Below are 20160 nucleotides of genomic sequence, written 5' to 3' on the forward strand. Positions count from 1 at the left end.
AGAGAAAGAGAGAGAGAAGAGAGATGGAGCAACATTACATATTTTTTCTTTTCATCTGCAATGCAGGGGTGTCTATTAGATGTTCTCAGCTATATTTGCTCTTTTAACCTTTGCGTTTATAAGGCTGGACCAGTCCAGATTCTGGTCAATGGTAACTCCCAGAACGTTGATAGTGGGGATTCAGTGATGACGTGGGGCGATGGTTAGACAGTCTCTTATTCGAGATGGTCATTGCCTGGCTTTTGTTACTTGCCACTTGTCAGCCCAGGTGTGGATATTGTCCAAATCTTGTTGTCACGGTGTTCCTTTTTGGAGAATCTATATCATACTCTGATCAATAATTATGGATTTGAGATATTTGATCAATTTATTAACCCTTTGTCACTAACTTCTGTCTACATTTGTTATGGCTCTGTACTAGAAACTGTATGTTTAATAATGCCTGGGGATTTTTAGAGTTAATTTTACTTTTATTTTCTTGACTAATTTACTGAGCTTCTTCATTGTATTTTAGATTTGCTTTCCTCTGTTATTTTACAATTCTATGGCCTTGTATAAATACTCCTTCTATAACCTGATGAAGGAGCAGCACTCTGAAAGCTTGAGCTTCCAAATAAATCTGTTGGACCAAAACCTGGTGGTGTGTGACTTCTGACCTTATCCACTCCAGTCCAATACCAGCACCTCCACATCGTTGATAAAATGCTAGAGATACCATTATTACAAAAGAAATAATAGGACATTTAGAAAAGCGAAATTAATCAAACTCAACATGGTTTTGTGAAAGAGAAATCATGTTTGACAAATTTGCTTGAGATCTTGCGGGATATAATGAGCTAAGTTGTTAATATTATTGTTGATCAGAATGAATAAAGGGGAAACGGTAGATGTAGTGTATATTTCTATTTCCAGAAAGCACAGGATAAGGTGCTCTGTGAAAGATTATTACTCCAGGTAGGAGCACATGGTATTGGGAGTAACGTGTCAGCATGTATTGAGGATTGGTTAACTCACAGAAGACAGAGAGTTGGGAAGAATGGGCCTTTTTCAGGTTGGAAAGATGTAATTAGCAGAGTGCCCCAAGGATCAGTGCTCAGGCCTCAATGATTCACTGTTTACAACAGGGACTCGGAGGTAGGGTAACATATCCAAATACGTCAATAATACAAACCTAGATGGGTGCACATGTTGTGCTGAGAACATATGGAATCTGTAAGGGGATATCAATAGGTTGAGTGATTGGCAGATGGAGTTTAATATGGGAAGGTGGGAGGTCATGCATTTTGCTAAGAAAATTCAAAAGGCAGTTTATTATTTAAGTGAAGAGAGAGACCCCAGAACATTGCGGGGCAGAGGGATCTGGGTATCCTTGTGCATGAAAACAAAACATACAGCTTCAGCAGGTAATTAAGGAAGCAAATGGATTTTAGTCTTGATTACTTTGGGGTTGAAGTTTACAAACAGGTCAGTCTTGTTACAACTGTACATCTGGAGTACTGTGCACAGTTTTGGTCCCTGTATTTGTGTAAGAATTTACCGGCATTGAAGACAGTTCAAACAGATTCACTCGGCTAATCTCTGGGAGGAAGGGGTTGACTTATCAAGGACGGCTAAACAGGTTAGATCTTTACTTGTTGGAAAGAGGGAAGCAGTACCGATGGTGTCATCAATATATCAGAGAGAGAGTTGTGGGTGGGGGCCGGGATAGGCTGGAACAAGGAATGTTCCACATACCCCACAGAGTGACAGACATAATGGCCACCCTCTGACCTGCAGAAAGTGAGAGGAGTTCGAGGAGAAGTTGTTTGGAGTGAGAGTGAGCTCAGTCGGGTGGAGGCGGCTGGTGGTGTCTGGGGGCAGTTCCCTACTTTGATGTTCTATTGCCTTTTGCAATAAGCAACAACATTCCATTGATCGTTCCCACCTCTTGCTGTATCCAGTGACTAACTGCGTGTGATTCATGTAGCAGGACACCCAGATCCCTCTGCAGCTCAGAGCTTTCCAGTCTCCCTCCATTTAAATCATTTCCTGCGCTTCCTACTAAAGTTGAGCAGTTCTCATTTTCGTGCATTACCTGCTAAAAGATGCACTCTCTATGTCCCTCAGCAGACACCTCATATTCTCTTCACAACTTCCTGTTTGACCTCTCTCCGTGCGATTAGTGAGTACATGTTCGCTGCCTCGGGCTGGATATCGATGTTGAACTGAGACAGTCCATGGTTGTATGTGCTGAGATTATCTTTGAACCCTGTTGTGTTTGATTGATCATTCCTGTTCTTGCTGATTGGCAGGTCGGTGAGCACGATCCGTAACCAGCGTTACCATATCCACGCCAACCTCTCGTTTGCTATTCTTGTGGCTCAGATCCTACTTCTGATCAGCTTCCGATTTGTGCCGGGCACGGTAAGTGAGAGAGCATCCGGAGGGGGCTGGGGGGGTTTGGGGGGGGGGGGGGGGGGGGTGGGGGGGTGGGGAGGAGTTTGTGATCAAAACAATGCTCCCTCTCGGACTCCGAGGTCTGTGTGCAGTGGAAGCTTCCGGAAGGGAAAGCCAGTGTGTCAGCATGGTGATTGGTGTGCATGGACCCTCCAAGTGTTTGGGTGGTTAGGAGGGAATGTTAGATCACTGGCCACAAGCTCCCTGAGTGCAATCTCTTGTTCCTCTTTGTGAGTTCCTGTAGGTTCCTCAGGTGGCACCATAATCTCTCTATTCACAAGCCCTGCCTCCTTCCACCTGGCCAACATTGACCTATCTGTGTTCCTGCTGCTGTTCCTTAATCTATTTCCTGCTGACGTGACCTTCTCACCTGAACATTCACCCGTGTCACTAATCTCTAGATCACAGCTTTCCATCTTCCACCAACTCCATCATAGCTCACCGATATTGGGCCATTTGGAATCACGGGCCTCCCTCCACCTCTCTGTCTCACTGCTACACTCTCCACCTTCCCAATGCTTCTGAAAACTTATCCCATCTATTAACCTTTTGAAAATCCATCTTCAAAGATTTTTATGTAGCTTCCTGTCAAATGTATGCTGCATTTATTATACTGCGTTCACTATAATGCATTCACTGTACCAAAGCTGCTAAATAAATGTGAACAAAGTTAAAAATCACACAACACCAGGTTATAGTCCAACAGGTTTAATTGGAAGCACACTAGCTTTCGGAGCGACACTCTATCAGGTGATAGTCTACCACCCGATGAAGGAGCGTCGCTCCAAAAGCTAGTGCTTCCAATTAAACCTGTTGGACTATAACCTGGTGTTGTGTGATTTTTAACTTTGTCCACCCCAGTCCAACACCAGCAGCTTCACATCATAAATAAATGTGAAGCATTGTTGTTATTCAAGTTTCTGTTGACTTTATTATGGACCAGACTAGACCCCCTCAAAGTAATTTAAGCAGATAGCCTAGACCCTAACTTTTTCTTATTTTAAAGACAGATGTAACATACTGTCTTCCAGATGCAATTCGATTGGTCAAATACTCAATATTAAGCAAAACACCATTTGTTGAAAAACTGAAGTTACAATCCAACAGAAGAAAGAATTGAATTGAATTGATTGTCACGTGTCCCGAGGTACAGTGATAATCTTTGTCTTGTGAGCAATACAGGGCAGGTCACAGAGTTAAGTATCATAGATAAGTAAATAATAGGTAAACAGCGGCAAAAACAAAAACACAGGGACAGGTGAACGTTAAGAGTTTGTGAGTCCATTCAGTATTCGAACAACCGTTGGGGAGAAAATGTTTTGAAACCGGCTGGTGCGTGTGTTCAGGCTTCTGTACCTTCTCCCCGATGGTAGAGGTTGTAGAAAAACATTGCCAGGGTAGGATGGATCTTTGAGAATGTTGCGGCCTTTCCTTGACAGTGGGCCTGGTAGATGGATTATATCGGTGGGAGGTTGGCCTTTATGATTGTCTGGGCTGATTTCACCACTCTCTGTAACCGTCTCTGATCTTGAATAGTACAGTTGCCATACCAGGTAGTGATACATCCAGACAGAATGGTCATGATAGGGCACCTATAAAAGTTGGCAAGGGTATTCACCGTCATGCCAAATTTCCTCAGCTGCCTGAGGAAGAAGAGGCGTAGTTGGGCCTAGAATAACTTAATTCTATTAGAAGAATTAACTGAATAAGAGATACAGTACCTGTTACTAATTAACTGTTCCAGTATAATAACATCCCATAAACAATTCTGAAATCAGATTTCCTCACATACAATACCCACATTAGGAAAAGAAACCCCAGCTTCTGGCTGTAACTGAGAGAGGGGTATCAATAGCTTCTGTTTCTTCAAACCTCCAGCAGCTTCTGCCTTGTTGAGACTCCAAAAGCAACTGCTTAAGGTTGAATGTAAAATCTAAAAAAAACACAAGAACTCCTGGTCTGTGAGAGCTGGCTACACCCATCCAGGCTGCTTCAATTGTTCCAACTTTTAATAAACAATCCCAAAGCCACATTACCACACACAGCTTGGGTATCTCTTGTTCAGTCTTTCTCTTAAAAGAGACCAGGACAAAATGCACTTCTTACAGCCATAGCATCGTCACAACATTCACGATTAGAGTCATTGTCATACCCTTCAGTCCAACTCAACCATGCTGACCAGATATCCTAAATTAGTCCCATTTGCCAGCATTTGGCCCGTATCCCACTGAACCCTTCCTATTCATATCCCCATCCAGATGCCTTTTAAATGTTGGAATTGTACCAGCCTCCATCACTTCCTCTGACAGTACATTCCATTCACGCACCAATATTATAATTTACTATGTCAACATTTCCTGGTCAGTTTTGGCTATCAAATGTCATGGTGTAGTTGCAATCTCTGGCCAGGAGATGGTTCCACAGACTGAGTTTCTGAAGTTACTGCCATCTTGTCAAAGTTCACCTTTGACTGGTCAGAAGATAAATCATTACCCATTTCCCCTCTCGTATTCATTAAAGTAGTTTTCAACAAACAAATGGTCAAAGTGACAGAATTTAATTGCTGAACAGCAAATACAAATATTGCCTTTTTAATACATAGCATCTCCCACCCCCACACTGGGCAGGAGGTTCATGTTGCTGATATCATTCATATGTGCCCCTTCCTGCTCACTCCCCTTCACTGTCCCACTTCCCCACCCTCGTGCTCCTCATTCCTCTTGCCCCTCACCACTCCCACACCCTCTTGCCTCTCATTCCTCCTTCCTCCCTCACCTTGCTGCCCCAGTCGCTGTTTGACTTGGAGAGTGGGTCACAAGTGAGGTGTGGGTGAGGCAGAGAGTGCTCCTTGTGGGATCTACTCCAGTGTCTCAAAAGATTTTCACTGATTATACATCTGGGAGATTTAATGATGAAATCACGGAGAAGAATCTTTGGAAGTTCCGCCACAGTGGGGTATGACCTGGGAGAGGAGGTTCCCTCTCAAACTTGGGGCAGATGGGTCCTCTGACCGAGACGGTGTTTGCACAGAGCTCCATGCAGCATCACTGTTGGGGACAGTTCTGTGACAGCGTGTATGCGGAATGTATCCTTACAGTTCCATTGCTGGCAAATGCAGCATTTATGATCATCCCCGCAGGAATTTCTCACGGAGCAGAGTAGGTCATGCTTGTCTTTCCAAGGTCAGTGATAATTTCTGATTGGTTAGTCGCAGGTTCTCAATTCCTCACCCTGACCCAAGCAAGGTCAGCAGAAACAGCAGCAAGGAGTTGGCTTTATCCCAGTCCACCCTTTTACTTCTCACATCTACAAGGTCCACTCTGAGCCATTCCCCATCCTGACTTGGAAAAATCTCATCTTCCTTCAGTGTCGCTGGCTCACTATCCTGGGATTCCCTCCCTAAGGGACATTGTGAGTCTACCCACAGCACATGGACTGCAGCGGGTCAAGAAGGCAGCTCACCCCCACCTTCTCAAAGGGCCAACTAGGGACGGGCAATAAATGCTTGATGCCCACTTGTCATGAGAGAATAAAAAAACTGAGACATCTAAATAGTGACAGTTGTGCACTCTGCTCCTTACACGCTTGTGTGGCGATATTACCTGAATCTGTTCAGTTCACAGTGTCTATGGGCTCAGAGGTTAGGACCAGCCCCTGTTGATCTGAAGCCCAGCACCAGAAATGTGGTGAAGGGTATTGGAGTATTAATCTCTTGTAAATCAGAGCTTGCAAATCCTCGGCCCAGGGTAGAACTTCTGTTTTATATACTCAGCCATGTGGGTGTGGCTGGCTGGCTAGGCCAGCATTTATTGCCCATCCCTAACTGTTCAGAGGGCAGTTCAGAGTCGACCACATTGCTTTGGATCTGGAATCATATGTAGGCCAGACCAGGTAAGGATGGCAGTTTCCTTCCCTAAAGGATATTAGTAATTCAGATGGATTTTACAACAATTAACAGTGGCTACATGGTCATTTTATGGCAGTTTGGTTTTCTGGTTGCTCCCATTTCAAATGTTCTTTGGCACTTCTCAAGCATTTCACTTAAATTTTCACTTTTTCCCTGAGACAATTTTCTGTCAGGTGGCCATAAGGTATAGGAGCAGAATTAGGCCATTCAACCCATCAAGTCTGCTGCACCATTCAATTATGGCTGATATGTTATGTTTCTCAACCTCATTCTCCTGCCTTCTCCCTGTAACACTTGATTCTCTTACTAATCAAGAGGCCTATATCGGTCTTAAATACACTCAATGACTTGCCCTCCACAGCCCTCTGTGGCAATGAGTCCCACAGATTCTCCACCCTCTGGCTGAAGAAATTCCTGCTCTTCTCCATTGTAAAGTGTCATCCCTTCACTCTGAGGCTGGGCCCTCAGGTTCTAGTCTCTCCGACTGTAAGCATCTTCTCCACGTCCACTCTATCCAGGCCTCTCAGTATCTGTAAGGGTCAGATCCCCCCCATTCTTTTCAACTCCATCAAAAACAAACCCGGAGTCCTCAACCGGACATCACATGACAAGCTCTTCCTTCCCAGAATCATTCTTGTAACTCTCCCCTGGACCCCCTCCAAGATCCGCACATCCTTCCTGAGATACAGGGCCCAAAACAGCTCATAGCGTCAGATCAGAGCCTCATACAGCCTCGGCAGCACATCTCTGCTCTTGTATATTCTAGCTCTCCTGAAATGAATGCTGACATTACATTTACGTTCCTAACTGCCAACTGAACCTGGATGTTAACCTTAAGAGAATCCTGAACTCGGACTCCCTTTGTGCTTCAGATTTCAGAAGATTTTCCCCATTTAGAAAATAGTCAGAAGTCACATGACACCAGGTTATAGCCCAATAGGTTATTTTGAAATCACAAGCTTTCAGAGCGCTACCACATCATCGGTGAAGTGGAAGGAAGTGCACAGGCACAGAATATACAGGCAGAGAGATAATAGCAAGATAATTCCAGGTAATTAAGAGTGTCAACAGGTAGGTACAAATGGTGTGAGTGGAGTGTTGACTGGCTGAATAATCAGTCTCTGCAGGTGGTCAAAAGTGTCAGATAGTGTGAGTAAAGTGTCAACAGCTGAATAACAAGCGAAGGGGTGACCTATAATCTGACTCAATGAGGCAGAGAGATCATTATAACAAAATAAAAAAGAAGGTGGTGCTGGAGACAAACCAAATAACTGAAATGATGTGATAGGTGTAAGAGTCACAAGCCGAGGGTCGAACCAAAGTAATCCCAGACTGAACATAGAGCATTACAGCACAGTACAGGCCCTCCGGCCCTCAATGTTGCAACAACCTGTGAAACCAATCTGAAGCCCATCCATCCTACACTATCCCGTTCTCATCCATATGCCTATCCAATGACCAATTAAATGCTCTTGATGTTGGAGAGTCTACTACTGTTGTAGGCAGTGTGTTCCATACCCCTACTACTCTGAGTAAAGAAACTACCTCTGATATCTGTCCAATATCTATCAACCCTCAATTTAGAGTTATGTCCCCTCGTGCTCGCTATCACCATCCGAGGAGAAAGGCTCTCACTGCCCACCCTATCTAACCCTCTGAGAATCTTAAATGTCTCCATTAAGTCACCTCTCAATCTTCCTCTCTCCAATGAAAACAGCCTCAAGTCCCTCAGCCTTTCCTCATAAGACCTTCCCTCCATACCAGGTAACATCCTAGTAAATCTCCTCTGAACCCTTTCCAAAGCTTCCACATCCTTCCTATAATGTGGTGACAAGAACTGTACACAATACTCCAAGTGCAGCCGCACTAGAGTTTTGTACAGCTACAGCATGACCTAGTAGCTCCGAAACTCCATCCCTCTACCAATAAAAGCTAATATACCATAAGGTAGAGAGATCATAGCAATTAATGAAGGTGATGGTGTCAAAACAGGAAGTAAGGAAGATTTTACAGGTACAGAACAGTGTGGTGGGGTCATATGTAGCACGACATGAACCCAAGATCACGGTTGATGGTTGCACCTTCGCAATTCACTGTCTATAACAATGATTTGGATGAGGGAATCGAGTATTATATTTGTAAAGTAACTGAAGAACTCAAGGCTATGTGGAAGTAGGAGTGAGAGTGGCGAGGGGGATGTCAAAACCATTCACGGCAATTTAGACACGAGCTGTTCATAGGCAAATCACATATGATGTGGAGAAGTGTGAAGTTGTCCACTTCAATCGGAAGCGAAGAAAGGCAGAGTATTATTTAAATGGTGATAGACTGGGGAAGGTTGATGCACAGAGAGAGTTAGCTGTCTATGTACAGTGGTCACTGAAAGCAGGAGTCTGTGCAGCAAACAGTGAGGAAGGGAAATGATGTGTTGGCCTCCATTATAACAGAGTTTGAGGACAGGAGCAATGTGTTCTGCAACTGTACAGGGCCTTGGTGAGACCATACCTGGAATACTGGGGGCAGATCTGGCCTCCTTCATTACCATGGAGGGAGTGTAGGTCCATCAGGCTGGTTCCTGGGGAGGCTGGTTTGTCGTCTGCGTAGAGCCTGGGTTGACCGGACCTGTATTCACTGGAATGTAGAAGAATGAGAGGGATCTTATGGAAATGTGGAAAATGCATACCGGGCCAGACAGACAGGAGCAGGGAGAATGTTTCCCCTTGTCTGGGGTGGGGGAGATTCCAGATCAAGGACCCACAGTCTCAGGATACAGAATTAATCATTTCAGACTCAGAGGGTGGTGGCCCTGGGGAATTCTCTACCGCATTGAGCTCCAGACACTAAGGCACTGAATATATTCAAGAAAGATATTGGTAAGAGTTCCTGAGGCTACAGGTGTATGGGGGGTTGGAGGACAGTGGAATCTGGTGTTGAGGTAAAGGATCAGACCCCTCCCAACAGGCTGAGTGGCCAATTGCAGTGTTCTGTGTTTCTGAGACAGTAGACAGGGTCTCGCCTTGATATTGCATTTGAAAGGTGACATCTGTGACAGGGCAGCACTCCTGCAGTACTGCACCAGGAGGGTCAGCCTGGGCCATGAGCCTGTTATCGGAGGGAGGCTTGAACCTCTGACCCTCCGACTCAGAGGTGAGAGTGCAATCCTCCGTACCACAACAGAGACCTCAGAATCAGTTGACGAGAACAGGATCAATTCCACCCTTCCAATTCACAAATAGTTTTGCTAAATGTTGAGGACATTGATCTTTTAGCCTTAATACAGTCTGCTTACCCATACGTCATGAGGGTGCAGTGTTACTGAATCCATACCAGAGATATTCCAGAGTTCACAGCGGAGGAATATCATGTGTGTTAAATTCATGTGCAATTGCAATTCTTTTATCAGAATCTTTGTATTTCTGGCAATGGAACAAACAGATTCTCATTTACTGGATCATTGACTTGGTGTCATCACTCCAGAAGAATGCAGGAAAAATAAACTGTCTGATTGAACAAAGTGAAAGAAGAATCATCCTAATGGCCTTCTCTGGGGAATGGCGTGGTGCTGAATGATTGACTTATTGCCGTCTTGTTTCATAGCCTCAATGATTACCCGTCTTGTGAGAATGGTTGAGACAAGTCATTATGAACCTGTCAGTTTCTCCCCTGTATCAGAAAAGCTGTCATTAAGCAGCTGACTGGGATCGTTGGAACCTGAGAAAATCATTCAGACCACTTCACATCTGATCCATGATTCCATTTGATCATCTGTGAACCCATTTCTGTAACTCTTTCCACCATCTCTCAACCGAACATGAGCAATCTTACCTTTGATATTGACCCCTAAGTGGACCCCCCAAGTCTGAACAGTCTTTTGGTTGGACGGGATGGGAGAATAGAAAGATCCAGAACCCCCCCCCCCCCCCCCCCCCCCCCCCAGTGTCATTGTGGATTGGTCAGCCTTGGCATTCTAAGGTTCCATTGCCTTGTTCTGAATTCCCATCCCCAGCCCACCAGAGGAAACAGCTTCTCTCTATTGACACTGTCAGCCCTTTAATGTGTTGACCACCTCCCTCTCCTGTTCTTGAACAAATAAGCAGAGCCAGTCCATCTGGCTGTCTGCAGTGACCCTGTTGGATTGTTTTGACACTCTCCCTAGAGTGATCCATCAGAACGGGAACAGAGTGACACTCTTTGAGAGCCCTTTGTCGATGGGGACCAGGATGATGCTGACTGCTGGACACAGTGTACATCCATATTTCTTCATGAATTTGATAAAGTCTCACCTTACCTGATGAATAGTACATACGGGAATGTGACTGAGGATATAAATATATCCTGTTGGGCTGAGTTTTGATCAGATGTAGCCTGTCACCACACTGTGATTTATTGAAGGAAAGTGATTTGAATTGCAATTTTGGATTCACACCTCACATGACTCTGCTTTCAGACAGTGTCTAACTGAGCCTCCCCTCACGACTGTCCACTCGGGGGTTGGAGGTGAACCTATCCAGAGACCAGAGAGTGACCCACTGAGGGACAGTACACATCTTAAGCCAGAGAATTGAATTAGCCTGGAGATGTAGTAATGGTTATTGCGGTGGAAGACAAGTTAGGGGAATCTTTAAAGATGTTGGGAAGGCAGGATAGATGATGGTTCAGACACAGGTTTATTGACCGGAATGTTTGTGCAGGCTGGTACCTTACAAAGAATATTAGTCATCAGTGGATGAAGAGAGAGACACCTGAATATAATGATGACCACTCCCTCTAGTTACACCAGGAGTGTGAATTTGAAAGTAAAGCTCATGGCTGAGTTAGGAGGATTGAATAAAACCCACCATTGTCTGCTGATGTCCTGTTGTTACCTCTGGACATGGTGAAGTAAAACAAAGATTTGCAGGAGCAAAGCTGAATGATATTTAAGTATATCTAAGATATCTATTTAAAGATTAAGGGAACAGTGTTCGGATTGTTTGATCATGAAGTTAAAAAAAAAAGAAATAGTTGGAGAAACTCAGCAGCTGGGGACAACCTCTGCAGAGAACAGAGTTAACATTCCGAATCCTGTGTGATCCTTCTTTGGAAATTATGTTGGATTTTTTAATGACAGAGAAATTGATCCTTAGCCCATTCTGCCTATTTTAGCTCTTTGAGAAAGCAATCAAAAACTTATCGCATTTACCCTGCTGTCCACACAGCCATGGAACTGCATCTCCTTTCCGATATTTATCCACTTGATTTAATTAAGGCGTCCCGACTCAATCCCAGCACCAAAGTACACAGTCCTCAGAAACAAAAACAGACAGTGCTGGAAAAGCTCAGTAGCTCTTGCAGCATCTGTAGAGAGAAATCAGTGTTAATGTTTCAGGTCGAGTCACCCTTCCCCTGAAGTTTCCTGAGAAGTATCACAGTTTTTAATAACTTTCTGTGTAAAGATATTTATCTTTCCCAACCCCTCCCCACAGCAGGTTTAAATTGACAACCTATTTCCACTCACTCTCCAACCGAAAAGCTAACCTTTTGCTGTTCACTCTTTCAAAGCCCTTAATCATTCCAAAAACAACTTAAATTTCAACTTTACCTTTCCTGATCCAGTAGAAATAGTTCCAGTGTTCTCTCATCACTAGTGTTACCTGTCTGTGGGAACAGAGCTGAAAATGTGTTGCTCGAAAAGCGCAGCAGGTCAGGCAGCATCCAAGGAACAGGAGAATCGACATTTCGGGCATAAGCCCTTCTTCAGGAATCTGTGGGAACATGTCAGTGAATTTACAATGGGCTGGGGGGAGCAGGAGGAGGCCATTTGGCCCTTTGAGCCTGCTCCACCATTCAATAGGATCATGGCTGATCATTCAACTGAGTCAAAAGAGGTAAAAACAATGACTGCAGATGCTGGAAAGAAAATACTGGATTAGTGGTGCTGGAAGAGCACAGCAGTTCAGGTAGCATCCAACGAGCAGCGAAATCGACGTTTCGGGCAAAAGCCCTTCATCAGGAATAAAGGCAGTGAACCTGAAGCATGGAGAGATAAGCTAGAGGAGGGTGGGGGTGGGGAGAGAGTAGCATAGAGTACAATGGGTGAGTGGGGGAGGAGATGAAGGTGATAGGTCAAGGAGGAGAGGGTGGAGTGGATAGGTGGAAAAGGAGATAGGCGGGTAGGACAAGTCCGGACAAGTCATGGGGACAGTGCTGAGCTGGAAGTTTGAAACTAGGATGAGGTGGGGGAAGGGGAAATGAGGAAGTTGTTGAAGTCCACATTGATGCCCTGGGGTTGAAGTGTTCCGAGGCGGAAGATGAGGCGTTCTTCCTCCAGGCGTCTGGTGGTGAGGGAGCAGCGGTGAAGGAGGCCCAGGACCTCCATGTCCTCGGCAGAGTGGGAGGGGGAGTTGAAATGTTGGGCCACGGGGCGGTGTGGTTGATTGGTGCGGGTGTCTCAGAGATGTTCCCTAAAGCGCTCTGCTAGGAGGCGCCCAGTCTCCCCAATGTAGAGGAGACCGCATCGGGAGCAACAGATACAATAAATGATATTAGTGGATGTGCAGGTAAAACTTTGATGGATGTGGAAGGCTCCTTTAGGGCCTTGGATAGAGGTGAGGGAGGAGGTGTGGGCGCAGGTTTTACAGTTCCTGCGGTGGCAGGGGAAAGTGCCAGAATGGGAGGGTGGGTCATAGGGGGGTGTGGACCTGACCAGGTAGTCACGGAGGGAACGGTCTTTGCGGAAGGCGGAAAGGGGTGGGGAGGGAAATATCTCCCTGGTGGTGGGGTCTTTTTGGAGGTGGCGGAAATGTCGGCGGATGATTTGGTTTATGCGAAGGTTTGTAGGGTGGAAGGTGAGCACCAGGGGCGTTCTGTCCTTGTTATGGTTGGAGAGGTGGGGTTTGAGGGCAGAGGTGCGGGATGTGGACGAGATGCGTTGGAGGGCATCTTTAACCATGTGGGAAGGGAAATTGCGGTCTCTAAAGAAGGAGGCCATCTTGTGTGTTCTATTGTGGAACTGGTCCTCCTGGGAGCAGATACGGCGGAGGCGGAGGAATTGGGAATGCGGGATGGCATTTTTGCAAGAGATAGGGTGGGAAGAGGTGTAATCCAGGTAGCTGTGGGAGTCGGTGGGTTTGTAAAAAATGTCAGTGTCAAGTTGGTTGTCACTAATGGAGATGGAGAGGTTCAGGAAGGGGAGCGAGGTGTCAGAGATGGTCCAGGTAAATTTAAGGTCAGGGTGGAATGTGTTGGTGAAGTTGATGAATTGCTCCACCTCCTCGCGGGAGCACGAGGTGGCACCAATGCAGTCATCAATGTAGTGGAGGAAGAGGTGGGGAGTGGTGCCAGTGTAATTACGGAAGATCAACTGTTCTACATAGCCAATAAAGAGACAGGCATAGCTGGGGCCCATACGTGTGCCCATGGCTACGCCTTTGGAGGAAGTGGGAGGATTCAAAGGTAAATTGTTAAGGGTGAGGACCAGTTCGGCCAAACGACTGAGAGTGTCGGTGGAAGGGTACTGTTGGGGACGTCTGGAGAGGAAAAAACAGAGGGCTTTGAGGCCCTGGTCATGGCGGATGGAGGTGTAGAGGGATTGAGTCCCCTGTTCCCACTTCCTCCCTATACCCTTAGATCCCTTTAGCCCTTAGAACGATATATAACTCGAAAACATTCAATGTCTGGGCCTCAATCACTTTCTGTGGCAGAGAATCCCACAGGCTCCCCTCTCTCTGGGTGAAATGGCCTACCCTGTATCCTTAGACTGTAGCCCCCTGGTTCTGGACTCCGCAGTCATTGGGAACATCCTCGCAGTGTTCACCCTGTCCAGTCCGATTATATACGTTTCTATAAGGTCTCTGTGATTCTTTGAAGCAGTGTCTTGTCCAAACCTAACATTTTTACGATTCAATATGCTTTTACATGGTTCCCCACCTCCACTTCAGTTTCTGAGCATTCTGTGTTGGAACCTCCATGTCCTTCTATGGTTTACACCTTCTCTTTGGGGGAAGTGATGGCCAAGTGGAATTGTTGTGGTATTGTTAATGCTGGGGTTAATGCTCTGGGGACCCAGGTTCGAATCCCACTGCTACAGATGGTGGAATTAAGAGTCTAATGATGACCATGAACCATTGCAGATTGTCAGAAAAAAAGTCATCTGCGTCACTAATGACCTTTAGGGAAGGAAATCTGCCATTCTTACCTGGTCTGGCCTGCATGTCCCTCCTGACTCTCAGCAGTGTGATTGACTCTTAACTGCCCTCTGGGGGAAGTAACTGCTGCCCAGCTAGCGATGGCCCTCGTCTGTGAATCAATAAAAAAGAAACACTTCAGTCTCTTCCCTCAGATGGAAAAAACAATGGTAAGTCTGGCCCTGTCGACCCTGCAGGGCCCTCCTCACTACCATCTGGGGGCTAGTGCCAACACTGGGAGAGCTGTCTCACAGACTGGGCAAGAACAGTCTGACATAGTTATATGGACGGGATCCTACCTTACAGACAGTCTCCCAGAGCCCACCGTCCCCATCCCTGGATATGTCCTGTCCCACAGGGAGGACAGATGCAGCAGAGGGGGCAGCAGTGGGATACAGTTGGGAGGGAGTTGCTCTTGGAGCCCCCAACATTGGCTCTGGACCCCACAAAGTCTCCTGGCTTCCATGGACAAGGAGACCTCCTGCTGATTACCAGATACTGAGCTCCCTCGGCTGATGAATCAATCCTCCTCCATGTTGAACAACACTTGAAGGAAGCACTTGGGGTGGAAAGGGCACAGAATGTATCTGATGGGGGGATTTCACTGTCCATCACCAAGAGTGGCTGGGCAGCAGCATTACTGATCGAGCTGGTCAGGTCCTAAAGGACATAGCTGCTGGAATGGGTCTGTGGCAGGTGGGGAGGGAACCAACAAGAGGGAAAAACATACCTGACCTCATCCTCACCAATCTGCTAGCTGCAGATGTATCTGTCCATGACAGTATCGGTAAGAGTGACCAACACGCAGTCCTTGTGGAGACAAAGTCCCACCTTCACATTGAGAATGCCCTCCATCGTGTTGTGTGGCACCATCACCAAACAGATCTAGCAATGCAAGACTGGGCATCCATGAGGCACTGTGGGCCATAAACAGCAGCAGGACTGTACTCCAGCATAATCTGTAACCTCATGGCCCGGCATATCCCCCACTCAACCATTCCCATCAAGCCAAGGGATCAACCCTGGTTTAATGGAGAGAGCAGGAGGGGGCATGCCAGGATCAGCACCAGGCAGACCTGAAGATGAGGTGCCAACCTGGTGAAGTCACCAAACAGGACTATTTACATGGCAATCAGCATAAGGAGTAAGTGATAGACAGAGCTGAGTGATCCCACAACCAACAGATCAGATCTAATCTCTGCGGTCCTGTCACATCCAATCGTGAATGGTGGGGGACAATTAAACAACCCACTGAAGGAGGAGGCTCCACAAATATCCCCCTCCTCAATGACGGAGGAGCCCAGCACATCAGTGTAAAAGGTAAGGCTGAAGCTTTCACAGCAATCTTCAGCCAGAAGTGTCGAGTGGGTGATCCATCTCGGTCTCCTCCAGTGGTCCCCAGCATCAGATACCAGGCTCCAGCCAATTCAATTCACTCCACGTGATATCAAGAAATGGTTGGAGACACTGGATACTGCAAAGACTATGGGTCCTGACAATATTCCAGCAATAGAACTGAAGACTTGTGTTCCAGAACTTGCTGCTCCCCTCGTCAAGCTGTTCCAGTACAGTTACAACACTGGCATCTACCCGACAATGTGGAGAATTGTCCAGGTATGTCCTGTACATAAAAAGCAGGACAAATCCAACTCGGCCAATTTCCACCCCATCAGTCTCCTCTCGATCATCAGTAAAGTGATGGAAGGGGTCACCAACAGGGCTATCAAGCAGCACCTGCTCAGCAATAACCTGCTCAGTGACGCCCAGTTTGGGTTCCCCCAGGGTCACTCAGCTCCTGACCTCATTCCAGCCTTAGGTCAAACATGGACAAAAGAACTGAATTCCAGAGGGGAGGGGAGAGGGACAGCCCTTGACATCAAGGCTGCATTCGACTGAGTGTGGCATCAAGGACCCCTAGCAAAACTGCAATAAATGGGTATCAGGGACAAACTCTCCACTGGTTAGAGTTATACCAGGCAGATAGGAAGATGGTTGTGGTTGTTGGAGGTCAGCGTTCTCAGCTCCAGGACATCTCTGCAGGAGTTCCTCAGGGGAGTGTCCTAGGCCCAACCATCTTCAGCTGCTTCATCAATGACATTCCCCCCATCAGAAGGTCAGAAGTGGGGATGGTCACCGATGATTGCACAGTGCACTATTTGCCGCTCCTCAGACACTGAAGCAGTCCATGTTCAAGTGCAACACTATCTGGCCAATATGGGCTGACATGTGCCAATTCTTGCCAGACAAATATCGGGCAATGACCATCACAAAAGAGAGACAATCTAATCACCACCCTGATATTCAGTGATGTCCCCCACTATCAACATCATTGGTGGGTATCATTGAAATGTACAGATGAGACGTGTTTAAGAAGCTGTAAGTTTAAGATAACTGAATACCTCTGGAGTTTCAAAGGGTCAAAGGGGCCTTACTTGAAACATCCAAGATCCTGGAGGGAGGTGGTTGGGTGGCTGTGGAAAGGATGGTTCCTCTTGTGGCCAAATCCAGAACATTCCCTGTTTCAAAATAAGGGGTTGACAGATTCAAATGGAGAAGAGGAAACACTTTTATTCTCACAGAGGGCTGCGAGTGTTTGGAATTCCCCTCCACAAAAGGCAGTGGGTGCAGAATCCTTAAATATTTTGAGGGAGATAGATTCTGGATGACCAAGGGGACGGAAGATTATCAGGGAATGTGGAGCTGAGGGTGCGATCTTATTGAATGGCAGAGCGGGGTGGAAGGGCTGAGTGGCCTCCTCTTGTTCCTTTATTTGTAAGAAGTGAAGTGTGGAATAATAAAAGGATAGAGCGATAGGATGAGATGAAGAGTAGGCGAAAGTGAGGACTGCAAATGCTGGAGATTAGAGTCAAGAGTGTGGTGCTGGAAAGCATCCGAGGAGCAGGAAAATTCACGTTTCAGGCAAAAGCTTTTCATCAAGAAGCTGTAAGTTTTCTGATGAAGTGTTTTTGCCCGAAACACTGATTTTCCTGCTCCTCAGATGCTGCCTGACCTGCTGTGCTTTTCCAGCACCACACTCTCGACTGAGATGAAGAGTAATTTGAGTTGGGTTAAAAATCACACAACACCAGGTTATAGTCCAACAGGTTTACTTGGAAGCACACTAACTTTCGGAGCGACGCTCCTTCATTAGGTGGTAGTCGCTCCGAAAGCTTCCAATTAAACAATTAAACCTGTTGGACTATAACCTAGTGTTGTGTGATTTTTAACTTTGTACACCCCAGTCCAACACCGGCATCTCCAAATCTTGAGTTGGGTTGGTAGGTGGGTTTCTGGGCTGACATTTTATATCCTGGTATATACCTAGGTAAGTGCATACAGTTATAAATTTTTGAATGAATGTGCCATTCATAGGACATTGAACAGTACAGCACAGTACAGGCCCTTCGGCCCTCGATGTTGTGTCAACCTTTAATCTGACTCTAAGACTAAGTACAATGAAGGGTATGTAAGTATCTTCCATGTGCCGATCCAAGAGTCACAAAATGTCCCTAATGTCTCTGCCACTACCACCACTGCTGACAGTGCATTCCACTCTCTGTAAGTAACCTCCCCTAAACCTTTCTCCAATCACCTTAAAATTACACCCCCTCGTGATAACCATTCTGGCCCTGGGAAATCATTTACAGGTTATATGTCAAGGTAGAATATGCAATTCATTCTTACATAATTCATTCACTCTGCCTGCTGTTATTAGTCACTGCTAAAGATGGAAGTTATTGCAGGATCATTACTGGCAATAAATGACTATGATTTTTCAGATAATCAATTACATTTTGCTAAATATCATACAATCATCAAATCCCTCTAGTGTGGAAGCAGGTCTTACAGCACGTCAATTCCACACTGATCCTCCAAGGAGCATCCCACCCCTCCATACTCAAAATCCTGTATTTCGCATCCACCTTACAAATCCTTGAACACCATGGACAATTTCCCATGGCCAATCCAGCTAACCTACACCTCTTTGGATTGTGGGAAGAAACCAGAGCACCTAGAGGAAACCCACACTGAGAATGTGCAAACTTCACACAGAAAGTCACTTGAGTGTGAAATTGAACCCAGGTTCCTAACAATGTGAAGCAGCACTGAGTCACTCTGCTGTCCAGAAAGAGAAGGGGAGGGCAGGGGTGATATTTTTATTTTATTTTATTTTTTCCCCAGCACCCATGGTGTGTGCGTGCAGGTGTGAGACACAGTGAGAGACACAAGGTGCATGAATCTTTATTCAATTTCCACCACCAGGAAGATAGGAAAACACCCGAGTGGCCAGTGACAAGCACTGCCCTTCACATCAAAGGGTAATGCTGTGATCAAAACAGTGAAGGGGAGGGTAAGGACTAAATCAAAATAGAGTTGGGGGGGGAAGTGATGCACTCCACTCCCTGCGGCGCCCACCTCTCCCTGAACAACTCCAGGGTGTTGGTGGACACCACGTGCTCCTTCTCAAAGGACACCCGGGCTCTAACATAACCGCAGCGAGGGTGATATAAGGAGAGAGGCTAATTATAAGATTGGTCAAGTGCAGCTGAGCAAGGACCTTCTCTCACTTTCAATTGGACTGAAAATGAACGGCGTTCTAATTGCCTAAAAAGTGAGACAGTTTAAGGAGGAGTAGAAATAATTAGTGAGTATAGTGTTCTAATTGGCCATGTCAAATTAGCAGCAAGCTTAGAAAGAAGCATATTGCTGAGATTCATGCTAAATGAACTCATCTTAAAGCACTTCATATAATCCCCTGGAACTCAGTCAGAATAATTTGAGTTGAGGTTTATGCAAGGGAGGAACAGAGCCAGCAGAGTGCAGAATATACTAAAGTCAACTAAAGATGTGCAAATGTGCAATAAGACTGAGTTGCAGAATTCCCATTGTTTGTATCAGAGAGAAATTTAATCATTGAGTCATTAACAGAAATTATTGCCAGAAGGTCTCTAATTTAGTCAAATGATTGACTATTGTTAAAGTTGCTGCTAATCAGACTTAATAGGCATATGATCTTCACAATGGGTGAAAAAGTCTGATCAATCCAGACTTCGTCTTTGGAAACATTATAAAATATGCTCCACTTTATGGGTGAGAGCACTGAAATCCAGTCAATATCATTCACTGACGTTGATTTACTGCTGTTTTTATAATTTTATTAAAAACAAAATAATTCTGTCCATTTGTATAACACCTCTGTTCTGAGCAGGGCCCAGATAATGTAGTTTTTTTGGAGACTGGTCAACGTTTCCAAACTGCAGGCAGCCTGAGCAAGATAAGCTCCTGGAACACCACTCCAATAACAATCTGTTTATATTCATATTGGCTTATTCTGAACCATACAACCCTTGCCGTTGTTTTCCTCAGAAGGGATTTGACAAAGTGGCAGATAAAGGTTATTGTGCAAAATAGGAGCATTCGGGGCAAGGGATGGCAGGGATAGGAGATTGCCCTGCTGCCAGAATAACCGAGAGGATGCAACCATGGGTCCTTTTCAGATTGTCAGGATGTGATGAGTGGGGTCCTGTCGAGATCTCTGCTCAGCGTTAGCTTCTTTGCAGTGACTTTGAGGAGGGGAGGGAAAACTCGGTTGTTAAAATGTAGCAAACATCAAAATAGGTTGAGAGGTATGTGATGAATTGGACAAGAGGA

The 20160-nt window shown here is 45.8% G+C and overlaps 1 protein-coding gene across 8 annotated transcripts in view; it reads left to right on the forward strand.

Moving 5' to 3' along the window:
- Nucleotides 1-20160, forward strand: part of adgrd1 (adhesion G protein-coupled receptor D1) — a 324854-nt gene that overhangs the window by 149166 nt on the left and 155528 nt on the right. For all 8 annotated transcript variants that reach the window (XR_011962991.1, XR_011962990.1, XM_072587673.1 and 5 more), the window contains one exon: nt 2292-2403. Coding sequence is in view for 6 of the 8 variants with exons in the window: in XM_072587673.1 (XP_072443774.1) it covers nt 2292-2403 (112 nt within the window). In the remaining 2 variants the exon portion in view is untranslated. The remainder of the gene's footprint in view (nt 1-2291; nt 2404-20160) is intronic.

Source organism: Chiloscyllium punctatum, chromosome 17, assembly GCF_047496795.1.
Source record: "Chiloscyllium punctatum isolate Juve2018m chromosome 17, sChiPun1.3, whole genome shotgun sequence".
NCBI classification, from domain to species: domain Eukaryota; kingdom Metazoa; phylum Chordata; class Chondrichthyes; order Orectolobiformes; family Hemiscylliidae; genus Chiloscyllium; species Chiloscyllium punctatum.